This window comes from Pleurodeles waltl, chromosome 12 (assembly GCF_031143425.1).
Source record: "Pleurodeles waltl isolate 20211129_DDA chromosome 12, aPleWal1.hap1.20221129, whole genome shotgun sequence".
In the NCBI taxonomy this organism is placed as follows: Eukaryota; Metazoa; Chordata; class Amphibia; order Caudata; family Salamandridae; genus Pleurodeles; species Pleurodeles waltl.
This window is the reverse complement of record NC_090451.1, coordinates 691,792,274-691,819,404: the sequence shown is the minus strand read 5'-3', so window position 1 is coordinate 691,819,404 and position 27,131 is coordinate 691,792,274. Positions and strand designations below refer to the sequence as shown.

Genomic DNA, 27,131 nt, shown 5'->3' with positions numbered 1-27,131 from the left:
CGCCTTTGGGGCAAACCCACCCTAGATTTATTCGCGACCAAGGACAACAAGAAATGCCGACACTTCGCAAGCTGGCGTCCGCAGAAGGGTTCGAGGGGGAATGCGTTTTTGATCAGATGGTCAGGGATTTATGCATACGCTTTTCCCCCGCTTCCACTCATCCCGAGACTTCTGCTAAAGATGAAGAGGGAGCGATGCAGGATTCTTCTAATCGCTCCGAGATGGCCACGCCAGTTCTGGTTCACAGAACTTCTATTGCTATCGGAACAACCTCACATTCGGCTGAAGGCAATTCTGGATCTGCTGACAATGAGCCAGGGTCAGGTTCGTCATCCCAACCCGACATCTCTTCGTTTATCAGCCTGGCTCCTGAATTCTATGAATTTGATGGATTGAATATTCCTCCGGAGTGCAGAGAGATACTTGCCTGTGCCAGAGCCCAGTCTACGAATCGCACATACAAATTCAAGTGGAAGAGGTTTTGTTTGTGGTGCGCAGCTTCCAGCATCCATCCTCTAACATCATTCCCTGAACAAATCTTGCCATACTTACTACATTTGGCTAAATCCGGTCTTTCGCATTCATTGATTAAAGTGCATTTGGCTGCCATATCTTGTTACCGACGGACCTCTCAGTCACCTTCACTGTGGTCCGCCAGAATAATAAATCAATTTCTTAAAGGTTTGTTCAGAAAATATCCACCAATTCATCGTCCTGCACCACAATGGCATCTGAACATTGTGCTCTCCCAATTAATGAAACATCCGTTCGAGCCTATTCATAGAGTGGATTTGAAGTTCGTTTCTTTTAAAACGGCCCTTCTTTTAGCCTTGACATCGGCAAGGAGAGTCAGCGATATCCAGGCATTTACAATTTCTCCACCTTTCCTTCAATTCAAGCCAGAGGTGGTCATTTTGAGAACGAATCCAAGGTTTATACCTAAAGTTCCATCATCTTTTCACTTAAACGAATCAGTAGTTCTACGAACATTTTTTCCAAATCCTCAAACGGCAGCTGAACGAGCTCTGCATTCGTTAGACATTAAGCGCTGTTTAAAGTTCTATATAGAAAGAACAAGTGCTTTCCGTAAATCTGAACAGTTGTTTATCAGCTTTGGAAAGGTCAATCGCGGTAGCGCAGTTACTAAGCAAACTATAGCGCGCTGGATTTCTGCTGCCATTCAGTTGACCCACCAGTTGGCGGGAAAGCCATTATCATCTAAGGTCCCGGCGCATTCCACTAGAGCGGTATCCACTTCCACAGCTCTGTTCGCTGGAATACCTCTGGACCAAATCTGCAAGGCAGCGACATGGACACATCCTCATACTTTCACCCAGCATTACTGCCTGGAAGCTACGGACAAGGTGGATGCTGCGGTAGGACAAGCAGTTTTGCGCAATTTGTTCACATAAGGTGAGCCTATAAACTTTACCCCCCGTCCTCTGTGTATTATTTCATATGTAATTTAGAGTATACGCTTCTTATATGCAGTTAGGAATACACATATTTTTCTTTACTACATGGAGGTATATGTATTTATATACATGGGTAAATGTTTATGTGGATATGGATAGGTATAATATATATATATAGATATATATAATGGATGGATACTACATGTACTTTAAAATGATTAGCTCTTAATTTGCAGATTTAATTGCTTATATACATTCAGTCAACATGCATTATGTTTATGCATTCTGTTGGTACTACAAGAAAATAATAACTTATCCTTACTGCTGGCTATTCTGATTCAAGCACGTGAATCTATGAAAGATACCCTAATACTGGAGAAGAAAATAAGTTACTTACCTGTAACTGTAGTTCTCCAGTATTGGTATCTTTCATATATTCACATGCGACCCACCCTCCTCCCCAGAGAGGCTCACCTTCTGGGATTTTTTCCTGTGTACACTAGTGCGGAGAAATCGGACAGACTGAGCCTCTGTGCTGAGGGTTCTAAGAGGGTGGTCACGCCTGATTGGTTGAAGTTTGGGCTCTTTCTAAAGAGGCTGATAGTTCTACATTTGAATGTGTTTTTTCCTATTGACTTCAATGAAAAAAAAAAAAAAAAAAAGAAAGAAAAGTTTTTCTCTATTTATTGCTTTCTATGTACCGTGGGACTCCCACTTCGACGACGGGGAATGATTCAAGCATGTGAATCTATGAAAGATACCAATACTGGAGAACTACAGTTACAGGTCAGTAACTTATTTTCTTTTGCAGGTAAGTAAACCACCTACAGGGTTAAAAGTTGGGTCCAAGATAGCCCACCGTTGGGGGTTCAGGGCAACCCCAAAGTTACCACACCAGCAGCTCAGGGCCGGTCAGGTGCAGAGGTCAAAGTGGTGCCCAAAACTCATATGCTTCAATGGAAATAGGGGTGCCCCGGTTCCAGTCTGCGAGCAGGTAAGTACCCACGATGTCGGAGGGCAGACCAGGGGGGTTTTGTAGGACACACGGGGGGAACACAAGCAGGCACAGAAATTACACCCTCAGCGGCACAGGGGCGTCCGGGTGCAGAGTGCAAGCAGGCATCAGTTTTTCAATAGGAATCAATGGGGAGACCTGGTGGTCTGTTCAACGATGGAGGCGGGCACGGGGGCGCTCCTCGGGGTAAATGCCTCCTTGGCATGGTTACCCCCTGACTTTTTACCTTTGCTGATGCCAAGTTATGATTTGAAAGTGTGCTGAGGCCTGCTAACCAGGCCCCAGCACCAGCGTTCTTTCCCTAAAACTGTACCTTTGTTTCCACAATTGGCACACCCTGGCATCCAGGTAAGTCACTTGTAACTGGTACCCCTGGTACCAAGGGCCCTGATGCCAGGGAAGGTCTCTAAAGCCTGCAGCAGGTCTTATGCCCCCCTGGGGGACCCCTCACTCAGCACAGACACACTGCTTGCCAGCTTGTGTGTGCTGGTGGGGAGAAAATGACTAAGTCGACATGGCTTGTTTTTCTCATTATCTCACCTGGACTTGCCGCCAAAAGTGGGGGCTGTGTCCAGGGGGTGGGCATCTCCACTAGCTGGAGCGCCCTGGGCCATTGTAACACGAAGCCTGAGCCTTTGAAGCTCACTGCTAGGTGTTACAGTTCCTGCAGGGGGGAGGTGTGAAGCACCTCCACCCAGAGCAGGCTTTGTTTCTGGCCTCAGAGGGCACAAAGGCCCTCACCACATGGGTCAGAAACCCGTCTCTCAGCAGCAGGCTGGCACAGACCAGTCAGTCCTGCACTGAAGGATTGGGTAAAATACAGGGGGCATCTCTAAGATGCCCTCTGTGTGAATTATTTTAATAAATCCAACACTTGCATCGGTGTCGGTTTATTATTCTGAGGAGTTTGATACCAAACTTCCCAGTATTCAGTGTAGCCATTATGGAGCTGTGGAGTTCGTTTTTGACAAACTCCCAGACCATATACTTAATATGGCCACACTGTACTTACAATGTCTAAGAATAGACTTAGACAATGTAGGGGCATATTGCTCATACAGCTATGCCCTCACCTGTGGTATAGTGCACCCTGCCCTTAGGGCTGTAAGGCCTGCTAGAGGGGTGACTTACCTATGCCACAGGCAGCATTTTGTGTGCATGGCATCCTGTGGGAGATGCCATGTCGACTTTGCCTTTTTCTCCCCACCAACACACACAATCTGCAATGGCAGTGTGCATGTGTTAGTTGAGGGGTCCCTTAGGGTGGCACAACATATGCTGCAGCCCTTAGGGGACCTTCCCTGGTCACAGGGTCCTTGGTACCACTGGCACCTTTTCCAAGGGACTTATCTGTGTGCAGGAGATGTGCCAATTGTGGAAACAATGGTACATTTTAGGTGAAAGAACACAGGTGCTGGGGCCTGGTTAGCAGGGTCCCAGCACACTTCTCAGTCAAGTCAGCATCAGTATCAGGCAAAAAGTGGGGGGTAATTGCAACAGGGAGCCATTTCCTTACACAACTGTACAATTTAAGGAAAGAGATCTGGCTCTGGGAACCTGGTTAGCAGGAACCCTTTAAACTTGGAGAGGAAATCACATCAGATAGCAGGCAAAAAGTAGGGTCAATCCATGCCAAAAAGGGTGTTTTCCTACAGTCTTTTTTTTATTTTTTTTTATGCATTTGCAGATAACCTATGGGAAGTAAAATATCTAGCTGAATTGAGGGCATTGTCGGAAATTTACCTGTTTTAATAACTTTCTTTACTTGCAGGCATTTGTCTGACCAGAGCCTAGAGATTTTTGTTTGTAATTTATAAACATTATCTTTTGTTTTAACATTGCCAGTAATTTCTGCTTGGTTGCAACTTTTACTAAGATTGTTTTTCCTATGGCCAGACAGTTGTAGAGTAGCCCAAAAGAAAATCCTGGGCGAGTAAAGCTGCAGTCAAGAAGATTGCAAGAACTTTGAGTTAGCACATACTGCTCCTTAGGCACAAGGGCTTAATAGTTTTACATTAACTTAATTCCCTTATTGCTGTTTGAGGCAGGTAGCATTTGATACTTTAATAATGGGATCACATCTGTATGGATCATGAAGTTGTTTTCTTTTGATTTCTTGCTCACTTTGAATATAGCTTCCTACATTTCCTTATCATTTAAGCTTCAGGCTAGCTCTTGTTCGTGAAAACTCAAAGGGACTGTTAGGGGTAGCATTCAACTTAATAATACAACAAAAAACGTTATTCAATCTTACTTTTTCTAGATGCTAAAGAAATGATCCAGAGTGCTGATGAAAGGCCTACAGAAACATTCTCCTCTTCTCCCACGCCTGCTCCTCCTTCGGACCTCACCTGGGTCCCTGGACACCCTTTTGCTGCTGCCACCACTAGTGAATGCGAAAGTGCGCTGACTAATTTGTCTGAGTCCGAAGTCCTTACTCCACTGATAAACAATGAGAAGGCTCTGAAGTCAGTTGCTGAAGGTAAAAAAAATAATAAAAAAAATAAAAAAAATGTTTTAGTACAGAAATCAATACTTGCTTCACAATGCAGTTGTATGGCTGCAAGGCACAATGAATATCTTACGTAATTTATAGTTTGAGACTAAACTGAGTGGCTTGGATTTTTTATTTTTTTATATTTCACTTGCATAAATTGGAACAATTTAAGAATTTTTTTTTTCTTCAACATTTTGTTTTTTTTAGTTACCTTTTGGCCTTTTCAGTTGCTGCTTTGGTTCCATTGAATTCGGTGGTGTTCCTCTTGAGATGTATTGTCCTCCTGGAACCACAGTGATGATTTATGCTGTTAGCTCAATAAGAGCATTGTGGCAAATCGAACACTCAAAATCGTGTGGCTTCTGGAAAATGAAACAATAAGAGTCTTAAGGAAAAACGGAGCTGTCAAGAATTGACTTCGATCATTTTTTAATTTGGACTTGTACATTGGAAGTGTAGAAGTTTACATTCTCTTCCAGGGGATCCTCATCAATAGTCATAAACATTGAATATTCCCGCCCTTGTGCGGGGACCCCGGAGCATATATGAAATACACACATATAAAGTATGAAATATGCACAAAAAATATATATATATATATATAACATTTTTAGTAGACAAATTTTCATACTAAACTCATATATACATGTGTAAAACAGCAATGCAGACTATAATTATAAACAGGCTAAAATGCTTTATTTCTATTGAGTTTTTTTTTTTTTTTAAATAGCCCTTTTCAAAATTACAATAGGAGAAAATATTTACCAAAGCCCCATAACTGGGCCTAGGGAAATAAGCAGTAGTAACATCAGAGAAAAAGAAGAAAAAACTACATTGAAAAACAATGGAGCATTCTTAGCCAATAGGCTGCATGCAGGTTAACACAGGAGAACCATAAAAATTCTGGCACCGTGCCTTTAAGACCCTGATCACCTCCAGTATCCCACCATGCCTTAGGGGCGAAGGAGAGGTGACAGTTGGTTCACAGTTAGGTCAGTTCTTTTTTCCGGCTTCTTCTGAGAAGATCCTGGAGCATTGAGCTCTCCGTTTTTCGGAGTTTTTCTCGGAAAAATACTTCAGAACAGCGTTTTTTCCACCTTTATTCGACATCTAACATCTTTGTCTGAGTCTGGAAGTTTTTTCCTGACTGAAAAATGCTTTCCCTTTTTGTGAAGTGCCTCTCCTGTGGGAAGAAGAAGGCCCAGTCAGATCCACACACTCTCTGCATTGTGTGCTTGCCTCAGAGTCACTGCCCTGACACTTGCAAACACTGCAAGAACATGTCAAAAAGAACTCTGAAGGACAGGGAGAAGATCAGGCTTCATGGTCCTCATGAGAGGCAGAATATATCATCCTCTTCGCTTCCCAGGCAGCCAACAAGCCATTCTCAGGAGAGACAGGCTAGATCGACGTCAGCAGGTAGGAAAATACCGGTTTGTTCCCCGTCGACGTCATCGCTGCCACCATCACACCGTCATAGATCGCCGTCGACGGCGACCCGACCGACGTCGAAGGACACAGCGTCGAGAGAACATGCCCACCGCAGGGGCAGATCTCAGTCGATGGCAACCCACCCATCGACGTCGAGCCATCACCGGTGTGCCCATTCGCCGCCGAAGGCCTCGCACCCCTCGACGTCAAGGAAGGCGATGTCGAAATCGCCTCATCGGCGAGAACGAGGACATCCGCCGTCGGCGGTCCACCACTCGTCGGCGAGGCACACGACGGCGAGCAGGTCGCGGTCAAGGGATCGCCGGTCAACGATGAGGCACTCGACGGCGAGGCCAGGGCAACCTGCGACGCTTCCTTTGTCGTTGCAGCTGTCGACGTCGGTCTTACCTGTCTTACAGGGATCAGAGCATCGGCTTCCACCAACGGATAAGACCACTCCAACATCTCCGGTGGTCTCCATAAGAAGTGGTTCATCTCGGTCGAGAGCTGCATCGTCTGGGCATGTCTCGCCCATCAACTTGTCACCAAGGAGGTTGGAGAGCCTTAATAGACCGACTGCCTCCCCAGACTCGCAGTATTCGAGGATGTACTCTCCCTTGGCCTCTCTTCCGAGAACACCATTGCCAACAGCGCGGGCAGGGCGGGCTCGTTCTGCTTCTCACCAGTCGACTGTGAGGCCTGGGCGCTCGGCTACAGCATCTCGGAGCAGGTCACGCTCCCAGAGACGATCTAGGTCAAGGTCACGCCATCACAGAAGGTCTCCCTCTTGGTCATCGTCGGGGTCCTCTGTCAGACAATACTCCCCCACCGTAACAGATTCTCCACCAGCTAGAGTCTCTCTGGTGGATGACATCACAACCTTTAACGAGGTTCTTCTCAGGGGAGCACAAAAACTAAACATAGAGGTCCCAGAACCTTCAACCTCCTCATCCGTCATCTTTGAAACCCTGCAACATACGGCGGTTTCAAAAAAGCTGCTGCCGCTAGTGCCTGGTCTGTTGCAGCCAACCATGGACACCTTTTTAGCACCGGCCACCCTCAGATCTGCTCCGGCTAGGATCTTGAAGAAATATAAAGCGCCTGAACAAGATCCTTTGTTCCTCAGGACGGATCCGCCGCCGGACTCAGTCATATTGGCCGCAGCCCGAAAAACACTCAGTGGCATCATCCTCCACTGTTCCACCTGACAAGGAGAGCAGGCATCTAGACTCTCTGGGGAGGAAAATGTGTGGCACGGCGGCGTCCATGATGAAGGTATCCAGCGCTTCTGCACTCCTACGCAGATATGAGCGTTCACTCTGGGACCCTCTGAACAGGTTTGCAGACAAATTGCCTAGGGAGGACAGGCAGGATTTCCAGGAGATGTCTGGTCTCCAATCAGGTCCTCAGCGCAGCAGCAGATGGGGTAGACTTAGCTGCACATGGGTACGTACATGTGGTTTGTGGAAGAAGGTCTTCCTGGTTGAGACTGACAGGATTGAAGCAGGAAGCGCAACAGCGTATCCTAAATCTTTGTTCAACGGGAACTCACAGTTTGGTACCCATACAGACGAGGAGATGGCGCGCATGAAGACGGAAGTGGATACCATGAGAGCAGTAGGCCTGGAGAGAAAAAAGGACTTCAGGCGAAGATATAGGCCTTACGACAGGTGCCCTTTTCAGCAGAGGGTTCAAATCCCTCATTGGCCCCAGAGGCCACAGCAGAGGCAAGGACGCCCACTTTTTCAATCTCGTAAGGCCACGAGGGACCGAGGGTCAAGTAGACTACAGCAGTCAACAGCCAAAACTCCAGAAAAACAATGAGGACTCGCTTCCCTTAACGCCGTGCACCACTCCGGTGGGGGGGGAAGTATCACAGAGTTCATTCACGAGTGGCGTGGTATAACAAAAGACAAATGGGTGCTCAACATTGTCGAGAATGGGTACTCTCTTCTTTTCCGACAACCTCCTCCTCACTTGCCACCAACCAAATGCAATCCGTCTCACAGGAGCCTATTGCGCAAAGAGGCTCACGCCCTTTTACGGAAAAAAGCAATAGAAAAAGTTCCAGTCGCGCACAGAGGGAACGGGGTCTACTCCCGTTATTTTCTAGTAGCGAAAAAAGGTCGAGAGGGAGTTTTCAGACCGATTCTGGACTTACAACTACTGAACATGTACATAAAAAAAGCATAAGTTCAGGATGCTGGCTCTTCACCAGATTTTCCCTCTGCTACATCGGGGAGACTGGATGCGTATTTTCACATCCCGATCATTCCCAAGCATCGGAAATTCCTACGCTTCCGGATAGCCTCACAGCACGATCAGTTAAAGGTCCTACCATTCGGCCTGAAATCTACCCCTCGCGTTTTCTCAAAATGCGTAGCAGTGGTAGCGGCACATCTAAGGAAGCAAAAAATCTTCATTTACCCATACCTAGACGACTGGCTACTGAAGGCCTCCTCTCCGGAACAGGCGAGAAGCCATCGGGACATTGTGCTCAGTGTTTTCAGGTCTCTAGGTCTACAAGTCAACTACCAAAAGTCCACCTTGATTCCAATGCAAAATCTCCACTACCTGGGAGCAATACTGGATACAGAGCTCGAAAGAGTGTATCCTTCGGAGGAACGACTATTATCAATAAACAGAAAGTGTCAAGACCTGCTGAGGTACGACGCACCTACGGCCCGTCAGGTGACATCTCTACTGGGCTCCATGGCCTCGTGCATTTTCATTGTCCCGAATGCCAGGCTACATATGAGGCCTCTCCAAGAGGCGCTGGAGAACAACTGGAACCAGAGCACAGGCCGCTGGGAGGACAGAGTGCGACTTCCGATAGTAGCACGTCAGTCATTGCAATGGTGGATGTCAGTAGGAGCTCCGTTTCACCAGGTAATCCCATCCGACACGCTGGTAACGGATGAGTCTCTTCAGGGATGGGGAGCTCATCTCGGTTCCCTTCAGACTCTGGGCCTGTGGTCCGACAACGAAAGAGTACCACATCAACCTGCTGGAGCTCAGAGCAGTCCATCTGGTTCGCAAGTCTTTTGCTCCATCGATTCAGGGGAAATCTCTCAGTGCAGACGGACAATACGACCACAATGTATTATTTGAACAGGCAAGGGGGAACGAGATCCCTGCCACTATCTCGGGAGTCTCAGACAATCTGGCATTGGCTCCTAGCAAGAGGAATGTCGCTTACAGCAGTTCACCTACCAGGTCAACAAAATGTGGAGGCAGGCTTCCTGAGCAGACACCTCGAGGACGCCCACAATTGGGTCCTGCACGACGAGGTCGTCGAAGACATCTTCGCTCAATGGGGTCGGCCTCAATTGGATCTCTTTGCAGACGAGGTAAACAGGAAATGCCCAGACTTCGCATCCAGGTTCTACCGTCCGGGATCTCGAGGGAATGCCCTGTTGATTGACTGGTCAGGGATATTTCTCTACGCTTTTCCACCGATCCCCCTCATACCTGCGGTGATCAACAAACTTTACAGATCCAGCATGTAAGGAAATGCCTCCTTGGCATGGTTGCCCCCTGACTTTTTGCCTTTGCTGATGCTATGTTTACAATTGAAAGTGTGCTGAGGCCTGCTAACCAGGCCCCAGCACCAGTGTTCTTTCCCTAACCTGTACTTTTGTATCCACAATTGGCAGACCCTGGCATCCAGATAAGTCCCTTGTAACTGGTACTTCTAGTACCAAGGGCCCTGATGCCAAGGAAGGTCTCTAAGGGCTGCAGCATGTCTTATGCCACCCTGGAGACCTCTCACTCAGCACAGACACACTGCTTGCCAGCTTGTGTGTGCTAGTGAGGACAAAACGAGTAAGTCGACATGGCACTCCCCTCAGGGTGCCATGCCAGCCTCTCACTGCCTATGCAGTATAGGTAAGACACCCCTCTAGCAGGCCTTACAGCCCTAAGGCAGGGTGCACTATACCATAGGTGAGGGTACCAGTGCATGAGCATGGTACCCCTACAGTGTCTAAACAAAACCTTAGACATTGTAAGTGCAGGGTAGCCATAAGAGTATATGGTCTGGGAGTCTGTCAAACACGAACTCCACAGCACCATAATGGCTACACTGAAAACTGGGAAGTTTGGTATCAAACTTCTCAGCACAATAAATGCACACTGATGCCAGTGTACATTTTATTGTAAAATACACCACAGAGGGCACCTTAGAGGTGCCCCCTGAAACTTAACCGACTGTCTGTGTAGGCTGACTAGTTCCAGCAGCCTGCCACACCAGAGACATGTTGCTGGCCCCATGGGGAGAGTGCCTTTGTCACTCTGAGGCCAGTAACAAAGCCTGCACTGGGTGGAGATGCTAACACCTCCCCCAGGCAGGAGCTGTGACACCTGGCGGTGAGCCTCAAAGGCTCACCCCTTTGTCACAGCCCAGCAGGGCACTCAAGCTTAGTGGAGTTGCCCGCCCCCTCCGGCCACGGCCCCCACTTTTGGCGGCAAGGCTGGAGGGAACAAAGAAAGCAACAAGGAGGAGTCACTGGCCAGTCAGGACAGCCCCTAAGGTGTCCTGAGCTGAGGTGACTCTAACTTTTAGAAATCCTCCATCTTGCAGATGGAGGATTCCCCCAATAGGGTTAGGATTGTGACCCCCTCCCCTTGGGAGGAGGCACAAAGAGGGTGTACCCACCCTCAGGGCTAGTAGCCATTGGCTACTAACCCCCCAGACCTAAACACGCCCTTAAATTTAGTATTTAAGGGCTACCCTGAACCCTAGAAAATTAGATTCCTGCAACTACAAGAAGAAGGACTGCCTAGCTGAAAACCCCTGCAGAGGAAGACCAGAAGACGACAACTGCCTTGGCTCCAGAAACTCACCGGCCTGTCTCCTGCCTTCCAAAGATCCTGCTCCAGCGACGCCTTCCAAAGGGACCAGCGACCTCGACATCCTCTGAGGACTGCCCCTGCTTCGAAAAGACAAGAAACTCCCGAGGACAGCGGACCTGCTCCAAGAAAGGCTGCAACTTTGTTTCCAGCAGCCTTGAAAGAACCCTGCAAGCTCCCCGCAAGAAGCGTGAGACTTGCAACACTGCACCCGGCGACCCCGACTCGGCTGGTGGAGATCCAACACCTCAGGAGGGACCCCAGGACTACTCTGATACTGTGAGTACCAAAACCTGTCCCCCCTGAGCCCCCACAGCGCCGCCTGCAGAGGGAATCCCGAGGCTTCCCCTGACCGCGACTCTTTGAATCCAAAGTCCCGACGCCTGGGAGAGACCCTGCACCCGCAGCCCCCAGGACCTGAAGGACCGGACTTTAACTGGAGAAGTGACCCCCAGGAGTCCCTCTCCCTTGCCCAAGTGGAGGTTTCCCCGAGGAACCCCCCCCTTGCCTGCCTGCAGCGCTGAAGAGATCCCGAGATCTCTCATAGACTAACATTGCGAACCCGACGCTTGTTTCTACACTGCACCCGGCCGCCCCCGCGCCGCTGAGGGTGAAATTTCTGTGTGGACTTGTGTCCCCCCCGGTGCCCTACAAAACCCCCCTGGTCTGCCCTCCGAAGACGCGGGTACTTACCTGCAAGCAGACCGGAACCGGGGCACCCCCTTCTCTCCATTCTAGCCTATGCGTTTTGGGCACCACTTTGAACTCTGCACCTGACCGGCCCTGAGCTGCTGGTGTGGTGACTTTGGGGTTGCTCTGAACCCCCAACGGTGGGCTACCTTGGACCAAGAACTAAGCCCTGTAAGTATCTTACTTACCTGGTTAACCTAACAAATACTTACCTCCCCTAGGAACTGTGAAAATTGCACTAAGTGTCCACTTTTAAAACAGCTATTTGTGAATAACTTGAAAAGTATACATGCAATTTTGATGATTTGAAGTTCCTAAAGTACTTACCTGCAATACCTTTCGAATGAGATATTACATGTAGAATTTGAACCTGTGGTTCTTAAAATAAACTAAGAAAAGATATTTTTCTATACAAAAACCTATTGGCTGGATTTGTCTCTGAGTGTGTGTACCTCATTTATTGTCTATGTGTATGTACAACAAATGCTTAACACTACTCCTTGGATAAGCCTACTGCTCGACCACACTACCACAAAATAGAGCATTAGTATTATCTCTTTTTACCACTATTTTACCTCTAAGGGGAACCCTTGGACTCTGTGCATGCTATTCCTTACTTTGAAATAGCACATACAGAGCCAACTTCCTACATTGGTGGATCAGCGGTGGGGTACAAGACTTTGCATTTGCTGGACTACTCAGCCAATACCTGATCACACGACAAATTCCAAAATTGTCATTAGAAATTCATTTTTGCAATTTGAAATTTTTCTAAATTCTTAAAAGTCCTGCTAGGGCCTTGTGTGTTAAGTCCCTGTTTAGCATTGTCTTTTAGAGTTTAAAAGTTTGTTAAAGGTTTGAAATTAGATTCTAGAAACAGTTTTAGATTCTTTAAAAAGTCTTCCAACTTTTAGCAAAATAATGTCTGATACAGAGATGAATGTGGTGGAACTCGACACCACACCTTACCTCCATCTTAAGATGAGGGAGCTAAGGTCTCTCTGTAATATAAAGAAAATAACCATTGGCTCCAGACCTACCAAAATTCAGCTCCAGGAGCTGTTGGCAGAGTTTGAAAAAGCCAACCCCTCTGAGGATGACTTCACAGAGGAAGAAATTAGTGACTTGGAGGGCAATTCCCCCCTTCCAGTCCTAAATAGGGAGACCAGGGCCTCTCAAGCCCTGTCTCCAAAAATGATAGTCAGAAATGTTGCTTCCCTCACAGGAGGGTCCAGCATTTCTGAAATCACTGAGGATGCTCTCAGTGAAGATGACCCCCTGTTAGCCAGGATGGTCAAAAGATTGGCTTTGGAAAAGCAGCTCCTAGCCATAGAAAGGGAAAGAAAAGAGATGGGCCTAGGTCCCATCAATGGTGGCAGCAACTTAAATAGGGTCAGAGATCCTCCTGACATCCTAAAAATCCCCAAAGGGATTGTAACAAAATATGAAGATGGTGATGACATCACCAAATGGTTCACAGCTTTTGAGAGGGCTTGTGTAACCAGAAAAGTGAACAGATCTCACTGGGGTGCTCTCCTTTGGGAAATGTTCACTGGAAAGTGTAGGGATAGACTCCTCACACTCTCTGGAAAAGATGCAGAATCTTATGACCTCATGAAGGGTACCCTGATTGAGGGCTTTGGATTCTCCACTGAGGAGTACAGGATTAGGTTCAGGGGGGCTCAAAAATCCTCGAGCCAGACCTGGGTTGATTTTGTAGACTACTCAGTAAAAACACTAGATGGTTGGTTAACTGGAAATGAAGTGTGTGACTATGTTGGGCTTTATAATTTGTTTATGAAAGAACACATTTTAAGTAACTGCTTCAATGAAAAGTTGCATCAGTATCTGGTAGACCTAGGTCCAATTTCTCCCCAAGAATTGGGAAAGAAGGCAGACCACTGGGTCAAGACTAGGGTAACCAAAACTTCCACTGGGGGTGACCAAAAGAAAGGGGTTACAAAAACTCCCCAGGAGAAAGTGGGTGACACTAGAAACAAAGAAAAAGAGTCCTCTGTAGGCCCCCAAAAACCAGAACAGGTGGGTGGGCCCCAAGACACAACCCAAAACAAAGGTGGGTACCAGGGTAAGAACTGGGATGCCACTAAGGCATGGTGCCACAACTGTAAACAGTCTGGGCACCACACCAAGGACACTTCTTGTCCCAAAAACAAACCCCAGAACAAAATTCCAGGGGTAACCAGTGTAGCCATGGGAGATGACTCCTCAGATGAGGAGGTCTTCATAGCCTTCAACTGGAAACAGGGCCCAACAGGTGAGTTGGAGATTCCAGAGGGAAGTAGACACTTCCACCACCTACTGGTGAATGGAATCCCAACCACTGCCCTGAGAGACACTTGTGCCAGTCACACTATTGTGCATGACAGGCTGGTGCTCTCAAACCAGTACATCCCAGGTGAGACTGCCAGGGTAAGAGTTAGCCTAGACAGGGTCACTAAGAGGCCTGTGGCTTTAGTACCCATAGAAGTGGGTGGCACTCTTAGCTGGAGAAGGGTAGTAGTCAGTACAGACCTCCCCCTTGATTGTCTCCTTGGAAATGACTACCCAGAGGTTAGTCAGAGCCCAAGAGAGAAACTGGTCCAGTGCCAGTCCTCTCCCAAGGATTCTGGAAGTCCTGCCTCTGCAGTAAATGCAAGCAGGCCCCAGAAGAAGAAGAAAAGAAAACAGAGTAGGAAGGGTGGACAACCTTTAGCCAAGGTTACAGCAAGCCAAGGAGATTCTGCTCCAGTAGGGGAGAACTCCAAAAATGGCCCTGATAAAGTCCAACCTGACCCACAAGAAGTCCTGGCTAGTCAGGCAACTGTTAAACCTGAGTGGGTGGCTCCTCAGCTAACAGAAGAAAGAGTGGAAGAAGGGTGTTTACTACAAGATGTGGTAACCCCCCACTCTAATACAGCAGACAGGCAACCTGAACCCAAAGAGGCCTGTAACTTAGCCCCTTCCCTTTTAGGTGAAGAGCTAAAGGTGTGGTTCTGGGCACTGACAGCTGTCAGTGGCCTCTGCTGGGTGTTAGCCTTTATGGCTGCACTATCCTTAGCATGGTGGTCTGACCCCATGCCAAATAGCAAGTTAGGCCCCCTGACCCTATTGGTCATGGTGGGGTTACTCCAGCTCTGGGTAACCTCTCTGGGTAAGCTAGGGGTGACCCTGGCCAAGATAAGGTTAGCAGAGGTGGACACCTCTAAGACCAAAATAGAAAGAATGGGTGGAGACATTGAAGAGGCAGACGAGAGGCAATTCAGACTAGGTCCTATCACTGTGGAAGTGGGTCAGTTCCCCAAAGGGAATGACCTGAACAGAAGGATGTAAGGCAGAGTAGGCCCTGCAACTAACCAGCCTATTTCTCCTACTCTTCCTCGCCTGACAGACTAGGAAGACTCTCCCAGCTTGGGCTGAGTCTCCTGGCCTGTAGGCTGGGGGGGGCTTGTGTAAAGAAATGGCTCCCTGTTGCAGTTACCCCCCACTTTTTGCCTGATACTGATGCTGACTTGACTGAGAAGTGTGCTGGGACCCTGCTAACCAGGCCCCAGCACCAGTGTTCCTTCACCTAAAATGTACCATTGTATCCACAATTGGCACACCCTGGCATTCAGATACGTCCCTTGTAACTGGTACTTCTAGTACCAAGGGCCCTGATGCCAAGAAAGGTCTCTAAGGGCTGCAGCATGTCTTATGCCACCCTAGAGACCCCTCACTCAGCACAGACACACTGCTTACAAGCCTGTGTGTGCTAGTGAGAACAAAATGAGTAAGTCGACATGGCACTCCCCTCAGGGTGCCATGCCAGCCTCTCACTGCCTATGCAGTATAGGTAAGACACCCCTCTAGCAGGCCTTACAGCCCTAAGGCAGGGTGCACTATACCATAGGTGAGGGTACCAGTGCATGAGCACTGTGCCCCTACAGTGTCTACACAAAACCTTAGACATTGTAAGTGCAGGGTAGCCATAAGAGTATATGGTCTGGGAGTCTGTTTTACACGAACTCCACAGCACCATAATGGCTACACTGAAAACTGGGAAGTTTGGTATCAAACTTCTCAGCACAATAAATGCACACTGATGCCAGTGTACATTTTATTGTAAAATACACCACAGAGGGCACCTTAGAGGTGCCCCCTGAAACTTAACCAACTATCTGTGTAGGCTGACTGGTTCCAGCAGCCTGCCACACTAGAGACATGTTGCTGGCCCCATGGGGAGAGTGCCTTTGTCACTCTGAGGCCAGTAACAAAGCCTGCACTGGGTGGAGATGCTAACACCTCCCCCAGGCAGGAGCTGTGACACCTGGCGGTGAGCCTCAAAGGCTCACCCCTTTGTCACAGCCCAGCAGGGCACTCCAGCTTAGTGGAGTTGCCCGCCCCCTCCGGCCACGGCCCCCACTTTTGGCGGCAAGGCTGGAGGGAACAAAGAAAGCAACAAGGAGGAGTCACTGGCCAGTCAGGACAGCCCCTAAGGTGTCCTGAGCTGAGGTGACTCTAACTTTTAGAAATCCTCCATCTTGCAGATGGAGGATTCCCCCAATAGGGTTAGGATTGTGACCCCCTCCCCTTGGGAGGAGGCACAAAGAGGGTGTACCCACCCTCAGGGCTAGTAGCCATTGGCTACTAACCCCCCAGACCTAAACACGCCCTTAAATTTAGTATTTAAGGGCTACCCTGAACCCTAGAAAATTAGATTCCTGCAACTACAAGAAGAAGGACTGCTCAGCTGAAAACCCCTGCAGCGGAAGACCAGAAGACGACAACTGCCTTGGCTCCAGAAACTCACCGGCCTGTCTCCTGCCTTCCAAAGATCCTGCTCCAGCGACGCCTTCCAAAGGGACCAGCGACCTCGACATCCTCTGAGGACTGCCCCTGCTTCGAAAAGACAAGAAACTCCCGAGGACAGCGGACCTGCTCCAAGAAAAGCTGCAACTTTGTTTCCAGCAGCTTTAAAGAACCCTGCAAGCTCCCCGCAAGAAGCGTGAGACTTGCAACACTGCACCCGGCGACCCCGACTCTGCTGGTGGCGATCCAACACCTCAGGAGGGACCCCAGGACTACTCTGATACTGTGAGTACCAAAACCTGTCCCCCCTGAGCCCCCACAGCGCCGCCTGCAGAGGGAATCCCGAGGCTTCCCCTGACCGCGACTCTTTGAACCTAAAGTCCCGACGCCTGGGAGAGACCCTGCACCCGCAGCCCCCAGGACCTGAAGGACCGGACTTTCACTGGAGAAGTGACCCCCAGGAGTCCCTCTCCCTTGCCCAAGTGGAGGTTTCCCCGAGGAACCCCCCCCTTGCCTGCCTGCAGCGCTGAAGAGATCCCGAGATCTCTCATAGACTAACATTGCGAACCCGACGCTTGTTTCTACACTGCACCCGGCCGCCCCCGCGCCGCTGAGGGTGAAATTTCTGTGTGGACTTGTGTCCCCCCCGGTGCCCTACAAAACCCCCCTGGTCTGCCCTCCGAAGACGCGGGTACTTACCTGCAAGCAGACCGGAACCGGGGCACCCCCTTCTCTCCATTCTAGCCTATGCGTTTTGGGCACCACTTTGAACTCTGCACCTGACCGGCCCTGAGCTGCTGGTGTGGTGACTTTGGGGTTGCTCTGAACCCCCAACGGTGGGCTACCTTGGACCAAGAACTAAGCCCTGTAAGTATCTTACTTACCTGGTTAACCTAACAAATACTTACCTCCCCTAGGAACTGTGAAAATTGCACTAAGTGTCCACTTTTAAAACAGCTATTTGTGAATAACTTGAAAAGTATACATGCAATTTTGATGATTTGAAGTTCCTAAAGTACTTACCTGCAATACCTTTCGAATGAGATATTACATGTAGAATTTGAACCTGTGGTTCTTAAAATAAACTAAGAAAATATATTTTTCTATATAAAAACCTATTGGCTGGATTTGTCTCTGAGTGTGTGTACCTCATTTATTGTCTATGTGTATGTACAACAAATGCTTAACACTACTCCTTGGATAAGCCTACTGCTCGACCACACTACCACAAAATAGAGCATTAGTATTATCTCTTTTTACCACTATTTTACCTCTAAGGGGAACCCTTGGACTCTGTGCATGCTATTCCTTACTTTGAAATAGCACATACAGAGCCAACTTCCTACATCCTGGTAGTAGTGGATCATGCTACCAGGTATCCTGAAGCTATTCCCCTTAGGTCGACTACTGCCCCTGCAGTAGCCAAGGCCCTCATTGGTATCTTTACCAGAGTGGGTTTCCCTAAGGAGGTGGTGTCTGACAGAGGTACCAACTTCATGTCAGCATACCTAAAGCACATGTGGAATGAGTGTGGAGTGACTTATAAATTCACTACACCATACCATCCACAAACTAATGGCTTGGTTGAGAGATTCAACAAGACATTAAAAGGCATGATCATGGGGCTCCCAGAAAAACTCAAAAGGAGATGGGATGTCCTCTTGCCATGTCTGCTTTTCGCTTACAGAGAGGTGCCACAGAAGGGAGTAGGATTCTCACCCTTTGAACTTCTGTTTGGTCATCCTGTAAGGGGACCACTTGCCCTTGTTAATGAAGGCTGGGAGAGACCTCTCCATGAGCCTAAACAGGACATAGTGGACTATGTACTTGGCCTTCGCTCTAGAATGGCAGAGTACATGGAAAAGGCAACCAAAAACCTTGAGGCCAGCCAACAGCTCCAGAAGTTTTGGTATGACCAAAAGGCTGCACTGGTTGAGTTCCAACCAGGGCAGAAAGTCTGGGTTCTGGAGCCTGTGGCTCCCAGGGCACTCCAGGACAAATGGAGTGGCCCTTACCCAGTACTAGAGAGGAAGAGTCAGGTCACCTACTTGGTGGACCTGGGCACAAGCAGGAGCCCCAAGAGGGTGATCCATGTGAACCGCCTTAAGCTCTTCCACGACAGGGCTGATGTGAATCTGTTGATGGTAACAGATGAGGATCAGGAGGCAGAGAGTGAACCTCTCCCTGATCTTCTGTCATCAGACCCAAAAGATGGCTCAGTAGATGGAGTGATCTACTCAGACACCCTCTCTGGCCAACAGCAAGCTGATTGTAGGAGAGTCCTACAACAGTTTCCTGAACTCTTCTCCTTAACCCCTGGTCAGACACACCTGTGTACCCATGATGTGGACACAGGAGACAGCATGCCTGTCAAGAACAAAATCTTTAGACAATCTGACCATGTTAAGGAAAGCATCAAGGTGGAAGTCCACAAGATGCTGGAATTGGGAGTAATTGAGCGCTCTGACAGCCCCTGGGCTAGCCCAGTGGTCTTAGTCCCCAAACCTCACACCAAAGATGGAAAGAAAGAGATGAGGTTTTGTGTGGACTACAGAGGGCTCAATTCTGTCACCAAGACAGATGCTCATCCAATTCCAAGAGCTGATGAGCTCATAGATAAATTAGGTGCTGCCAAATTCCTAAGTACCTTTGAATTGACAGCAGGGTACTGGCAAATAAAAATGGCACCTGGAGCAAAAGAGAAAACCGCATTCTCCACACCTGATGGGCATTATCAGTTTACTGTTATGCCCTTTGGTTTAAAGAATGCCCCTGCCACCTTCCAAAGGTTGGTGAATCAAGTCCTTGCTGGCTTGGAGTCCTTTAGCACAGCTTATCTTGATGATATTGCTGTCTTTAGCTCCACCTGGCAGGATCACCTGGTCCACCTGAAGAAGGTTTTGAAGGCTCTGCAATCTGCAGGCCTCTCTATCAAGGCATCCAAATGCCAGATAGGGCAGGGAACTGTGGTTTACTTGGGACACCTTGTAGGTGGAGGCCAAGTTCAGCCACTCCAACCCAAGATCCAGACTATTCTGGACTGGGTAGCTCCAAAAACCCAGACTCAAGTCAGGGCATTCCTTGGCTTGACTGGGTATTACAGGAGGTTTGTGAAGGGATATGGATCCATTGTGACAGCCCTCACTGAACTCACCTCCAAGAAAATGCCCAAGAAAGTGAACTGGACTGTGGAATGCCAACAGGCCTTTGACACCCTGAAACAAGCAATGTGCTCAGCACCAGTTCTAAAAGCTCCAGATTATTCTAAGCAGTTCATTGTGCAGACTGATGCCTCTGAACATGGGATAGGGGCAGTTTTGTCCCAAACAAATGATGATGGCCTTGACCAGCCTGTTGCTTTCATTAGCAGGAGGTTACTCCCCAGGGAGCAGCGTTGGAGTGCCATTGAGAGGGAGGCCTTTGCTGTGGTTTGGTCCCTGAAGAAGCTGAGACCATACCTCTTTGGGACTCACTTCCTAGTTCAAACTGACCACAGACCTCTCAAATGGCTGATGCAAATGAAAGGTGAAAATCCTAAACTGTTGAGGTGGTCCATCTCCCTACAGGGAATGGACTTTATAGTGGAACACAGACCTGGGACTGCCCATGCCAATGCAGATGGCCTTTCCAGGTTCTTCCACTTAGAAAATGAAGACTCTCTTGGGAAAGGTTAGTCTCATCCTCTTTCGTTTGGGGGGGGGGTTGTGTAAGGAAATGCCTCCTTGGCATGGTTGCCCCCTGACTTTTTGCCTTTGCTGATGCTATGTTTACAATTGAAAGTGTGCTGAGGCCTGCTAACCAGGCCCCAGCACCAGTGTTCTTTCCCTAACCTGTACTTTTGTATCCACAATTGGCAGACCCTGGCATCCAGATAAGTCCCTTGTAACTGGTACTTCTAGTACCAAGGGCCCTGATGCCAAGGAAGGTCTCTAAGGGCTGCAGCATGTCTTATGCCACCCTGGAGACCTCTCACTCAGCACAGACACACTGCTTGCCAGCTTGTGTGTGCTAGTGAGGACAAAACGAGTAAGTCGACATGGCACTCCCCTCAGGGTGCCATGCCAGCCTCTCACTGCCTATGCAGTATAGGTAAGACACCCCTCTAGCAGGCCTTACAGCCCTAAGGCAGGGTGCACTATACCATAGGTGAGGGTACCAGTGCATGAGCATGGTACCCCTACAGTGTCTAAACAAAACCTTAGACATTGTAAGTGCAGGGTAGCCATAAGAGTATATGGTCTGGGAGTCTGTCAAACACGAACTCCACAGCACCATAATGGCTACACTGAAAACTGGGAAGTTTGGTATCAAACTTCTCAGCACAATAAATGCACACTGATGCCAGTGTACATTTTATTGTAAAATACACCACAGAGGGCACCTTAGAGGTGCCCCCTGAAACTTAACCGACTGTCTGTGTAGGCTGACTAGTTCCAGCAGCCTGCCACACCAGAGACATGTTGCTGGCCCCATGGGGAGAGTGCCTTTGTCACTCTGAGGCCAGTAACAAAGCCTGCACTGGGTGGAGATGCTAACACCTCCCCCAGGCAGGAGCTGTGACACCTGGCGGTGAGCCTCAAAGGCTCACCCCTTTGTCACAGCCCAGCAGGGCACTCCAGCTTAGTGGAGTTGCCCGCCCCCTCCGGCCACGGCCCCCACTTTTGGCGGCAAGGCTGGAGGGAACAAAGAAAGCAACAAGGAGGAGTCACTGGCCAGTCAGGACAGCCCCTAAGGTGTCCTGAGCTGAGGTGACTCTAACTTTTAGAAATCCTCCATCTTGCAGATGGAGGATTCCCCCAATAGGGTTAGGATTGTGACCCCCTCCCCTTGGGAGGAGGCACAAAGAGGGTGTACCCACCCTCAGGGCTAGTAGCCATTGGCTACTAACCCCCCAGACCTAAACACGCCCTTAAATTTAGTATTTAAGGGCTACCCTGAACCCTAGAAAATTAGATTCCTGCAACTACAAGAAGGACTGCCTAGCTGAAAACCCCTGCAGAGGAAGACCAGAAGACGACAACTGCCTTGGCTCCAGAAACTCACCGGCCTGTCTCCTGCCTTCCAAAGATCCTGCTCCAGCGACGCCTTCCAAAGGGACCAGCGACCTCGACATCCTCTGAGGACTGCCCCTGCTTCGAAAAGACAAGAAACTCCCGAGGACAGCGGACCTGCTCCAAGAAAGGCTGCAACTTTGTTTCCAGCAGCCTTTAAAGAACCCTGCAAGCTCCCCGCAAGAAGCGTGAGACTTGCAACACTGCACCCGGCGACCCCGACTCGGCTGGTGGAGATCCAACACCTCAGGAGGGACCCCAGGACTACTCTGATACTGTGAGTACCAAAACCTGTCCCCCCTGAGCCCCCACAGCGCCGCCTGCAGAGGGAATCCCGAGGCTTCCCCTGACCGCGACTCTTTGAATCCAAAGTCCCGACGCCTGGGAGAGACCCTGCACCCGCAGCCCCCAGGACCTGAAGGACCGGACTTTCACTGGAGAAGTGACCCCCAGGAGTCCCTCTCCCTTGCCCAAGTGGAGGTTTCCCCGAGGAACCCCCCCCTTGCCTGCCTGCAGCGCTGAAGAGATCCCGAGATCTCTCATAGACTAACATTGCGAACCCGACGCTTGTTTCTACACTGCACCCGGCCGCCCCGCGCTGCTGAGGGTGAAATTTCTGTGTGAGCTGGTGTCCCCCCCGGTGCCCTACAAAACCCCCCTGGTCTGCCCTCCGAAGACGCGGGTACTTACCTGCAAGCAGACCGGAACCGGGGCACCCCCTTCTCTCCATTCTAGCCTATGTGTTTTGGGCACCACTTTGAACTCTGCACCTGACCGGCCCTGAGCTGCTGGTGTGGTGACTTTGGGGTTGCTCTGAACCCCCAACGGTGGGCTACCTTGGACCAAGAACTAAGCCCTGTAAGTGTCTTACTTACCTGGTTAACCTAACAAATACTTACCTCCCCTAGGAACTGTGAAAATTGCACTAAGTGTCCACTTTTAAAACAGCTATTTGTGAATAACTTGAAAAGTATACATGCAATTTTGATGATTTGAAGTTCCTAAAGTACTTACCTGCAATACCTTTCGAATGAGATATTACATGTAGAATTTGAACCTGTGGTTCTTAAAATAAACTAAGAAAATATATTTTTCTATATAAAAACCTATTGGCTGGATTTGTCTCTGAGTGTGTGTACCTCATTTATTGTCTATGTGTATGTACAACAAATGCTTAACACTACTCCTTGGATAAGCCTACTGCTCGACCACACTACCACAAAATAGAGCATTAGTATTATCTCTTTTACCACTATTTTACCTCTAAGGGGAACCCTTGGACTCTGTGCATGCTATTCCTTACTTTGAAATAGCACATACAGAGCCAACTTCCTACACAGCACCAGAATGATTCTCATAGCTCTGCAATGGCCTCGTCAATTCTGGTACACAGATCTCCTTAACCTGTCGGAACAACCTCACAGGAGGCTGCCGTGCAGACCGGATCTCCTTTGCAGGCTGGGGGGCAGGATACTTCACCCCAACCTACCCTCTCTGAGCTTGACGGCATGGCTCCTGAATTCCTGCAGTATGGGCACCTAGGGCTCTCGCAGGAGTGCATGAACATCTTGAAGGAGTCCAGACGACCTTCCACGCGGCGTTCTTATGCGTTCAAGTGGAAGAGGTTCTACATATGGTGTCGTCAGCAAGGTCGGAATCCTATACTGGCTCAGGAGGAGGTCATACTGTCTTACCTACTCCATCTGGCAAAGTCGGGTCTGCAGGTATCATCTATTAAGGTACATTTATCGGCCATTACAGCCTATCGTAAGTCACCTTCTCAGGAATCCTTTTTTACAAGGCCAGTAGTCAAGGATTTCTTAGAAGGTTTGAAAAAAGATTTTCCACCCATTCGGAAACCCTCCCCTCCATGGGAGCTGAACATAGTGCTATCAAAACTTATGGGCTCTCCTTTCGAACCTATACACAAAGCCTCTTTGCAACACCTTACGTGGAAGACGGCTTTTTTGGTAGCCATTACTTCCGCAAGGAGGGTCAGTGAGATTCAGGCTTTGTCCTCCAAAGAACCGTACAGTCTTCCACGAGAATAGAGTAGTTCTGCGAACTCACCCATCATTCCTACCGAAGGTGGTGTCAGAATTTCACATCAATCAGACTATTTCTCTACCAACTTTTTTCCCCAATCCGGAGACTCCGGCGGAGAAAGCCTTGCACTCCTTAGATTAGACATTCCAACCACTTGTTTGTAAATTATGGTAATTTGAGAACAGGAGAGGCAGCATCAAAATGCACCATATCTAGATGGATAGTTTCTTGTATTGTTAATGCATATCAATTGGCTAACAAGCAACTACTTGCTATACCTAAGGCGCATTCGACAAGGGGAAAGGCGGCTACTGCTGCCCTTCTTAATAATGTTCCAATCTCTGAAATTTGTAAAGCTGCTACATGGAAGTCTGTACATACATTTACTAGGCATTACTGTTTGGACTCCGATGCAAGAGCAGACGCCCAAGTTGGGCAAGCTTTTCTGAGAAATTTGTTTGCATGATACATATCTATTCCTGCACTTCTATTGGACAGTCCGCAGAGTCAAGGGTTGGGCTTGCTTATCTTCAATGTTTGACTATTGATGAGGATCCCCTGGAAGAGAAGGATAAGTTACTTACCTGCAAATCCTAGTTCTCTTCCAGGGGTATCCTCATCAAAGTCATAAACAACCCACCCTCCTCCCCGGACGCACGTCTCCTAGAAGTGTAGGACAGACTATCTTTTGAATCTGCTGCACAGCTTGTCATCGTAAAGTACTGACCTAACTGTGAACCAACTGTCACCTCTCCTTCACCCCTGAGGCATGGTGGGATACTGGAGGTGCTCAGGGCCTTAAAGGCACGGTGCCAGAATTTTTATGGTTCTCCTGTGTTAACCTGCATGCAGGTTATTGGCTAAGAATGCTCCATTGTTTTTCAATGTAGTTTTTTCTTCTTTTTCTCTGTTACTACTGCTTGTTTCCCTAGGCCCAGTTATGGGGCTTTGGTAAATATTATTTTCTCTTATTGTAATTTTGAAAAGGGCTATTAAAAAAAAACTCCATAGAAATAAAGCATTTTAGCCTGTTTATAATTATAGTCTGCATTGCTGTTTTACACATGTATATATGAGTTTAGTATGAAAATTTGTCTACTAAAAATGCTATATATATATTTTTTGTGCATATTTCATACTTTATATGTGTGTATTTTATATATGCTCCGGGGTCCCCGCACAAGGGCGGGAATATTCAATGTTTATGACTTTGATGAGGATACCCCTGGAAGAGAACTAGGATTTACAGGTAAGTAACTTATCCATTCCGTTTTCTAGATGTGGGATCCCAGGTCAGTCAGTGTTAACTGAATATCAGGTGCAACAAAAGATATTGTTTACTTTAGATGTCATGGGCCGCAGTGCTGGGAAATTTGAAGTTCATGACCAAATTCTTTCTTAATACTGGGGTCGTGCAATTAGACTTGCCTCAAGTGGTGGTGCAGGGCTAGAAATTAGAATATAGGTTGATGTGAATACCATTTAATAAAATGGTGTCTACAAAAATGTTCACATTCTGATGGATAAAACTACCTGTGGATTCCTCACCTAATGAATTCTCCCCATGCATAGCATTCGACAAACTTCTCTCCAGCTCTGCACGTCGGCGAGGACCTCACAATTGCCCGACTTCACGCGGCTCTGCCTGACGTCATCGAGGCAATAAGAGGCCCTCGCCGGTGTGCTGACGTCAGTTCCCTTTTTTCCGTGCCTTCGATAATGGTTACTTTTCCAGCTACCTGTATTGTTTGCTGTTCGGAGGGATACTTTGTGTTTTTGTCGACATGTCGGCCCCTGAAGAAGTCAGACTTCAAGCCTTGCAGGGAATGCGGAGGTCGGATGTGGGTTACTGACCCCCATAACTACTGTCTTTGGTGCCGGAGTTCAGACCACGACGTCTAGGAATGTGGTTCATGCCAAAAAAGGAACCCTAAAGTCTTGAAAGAACGTGAGGCTAAATTATTCTTAGCAAAAGCTAAGAAGGAGAGAAAAAGGCACCATAGATCATCGTCGGGGAAGTCGAGTCACAAGAAGCGGCGTTGTGACTCCAGGCGTCCATCCAGAGGAAGCCGGTCGGAGTCGAGGTCTCCGTCACCCCGACGCTGTAAGTCCTGGGAGGTCAGCCCGACGGTGTCTCCTCAACCGTTGACTCCACAATCTTTTCCGGCGCCGTCGGTCTTTGAGGTGGTGGAGCCTCAGTCAACATGCCTCTCCGGTGCATCCAGGCGCTCAGGATTCGAGTCGGGCTCCGGCTCCTCAAGACTATCCTGCCTTCCAGGCTCCGGGTATCGATCCGGCGGCATTTCTTAATGCCATGTTTACTATTTTTCAGAACATGGTACCGGGAGGTGGTGCACCGGCTGGCCCCACTGGTCCCCTGGCATTTAACTTAGGTATTCCGGCTCCGTACAGGCAGACGCCGTTTATGCCATTCTATCCGGCAGGAGACACAAGCCCGGTGCCAGCGGTGCAGACGTTGACAACGAGGGAGAGGCCTTCAACGCCGGTGTCCGTTGAGATAGAGGAGTCTAGAAGCCGAATAGCGTTGATGGGTGCAGGTCGTGTATCCACGGCGCCGATGGATCCATCTCTGGCGTCTGGAGGATCCGGGGATCCTGTGATGACGCCTTCTCTGCGCCACTCTCAGACGTTGTTACACTCCCATGTCGACGCCGGGGCTGGAGGCCAAATTGCGGTCCAGGAGAAAGGCCCTCAGGTTGTTGGAGGAGAGAGAGTACCAGAGGCAGCTCCTTGAGGAAGGGGAGATTGCGGAGCCCCAGAGTGAGTTTCAGGGGTTGAACACGGCCAGTGGACTGGATACTTTCCTGGAGTGGGATTTGGCCTCACCAGGGGAATATACTGAGGAAATAGCCACGTTCCATTCTGTCATCAGGAAGTCTGCTGATTTCTTGGAACTCCCCCTTCCTATGGCACAGGTTAAAACCAATATCCTGACGGAGGTGCTTCATCCTGCCACGGCCATTGCGGATCCACTGTTACCATTTAATGAAGCTCTCATGTATCCCATAGGGGAGGTGTGGAAGAAACCTGTTTCTTTGTCGGCAGTGAGCAGGTCGGTGGCCAGACGGTATAGGTCTACACCTGGAGACCCCAAATTTCCTTAGAAACATCAGTCTCCAGAGAGTCTGGTCGTGCAGGCATCCTGTTCTTCACGGTCTGCTCCTGGCTCCTTTCCTGGTGTACCATCTGACAGGAAGTCCAAGCGCATGGAGCAGTCGGCCAAGAAGGTTGTTTTCTTGTGCAGCATGGCATTGAAATCTGCTAATGCTATGTGTATCCTAGGCAGATACATTCACGCAATAATGGATTCGGCAAAGGCAGCGTTA

General features: G+C 48.7%; 1 protein-coding gene across 1 annotated transcript in view; it reads left to right on the top strand.

Annotated features, from left to right (window-relative positions):
- Positions 1-27,131, top strand: part of GIGYF1 (GRB10 interacting GYF protein 1) — a 656,843-nt gene that overhangs the window by 272,026 nt on the left and 357,686 nt on the right. The window contains exon 13 of the mRNA XM_069215543.1: positions 4,694-4,912. Within this exon, the coding sequence (XP_069071644.1) occupies positions 4,694-4,912 (219 nt within the window). The remainder of the gene's footprint in view (positions 1-4,693; positions 4,913-27,131) is intronic.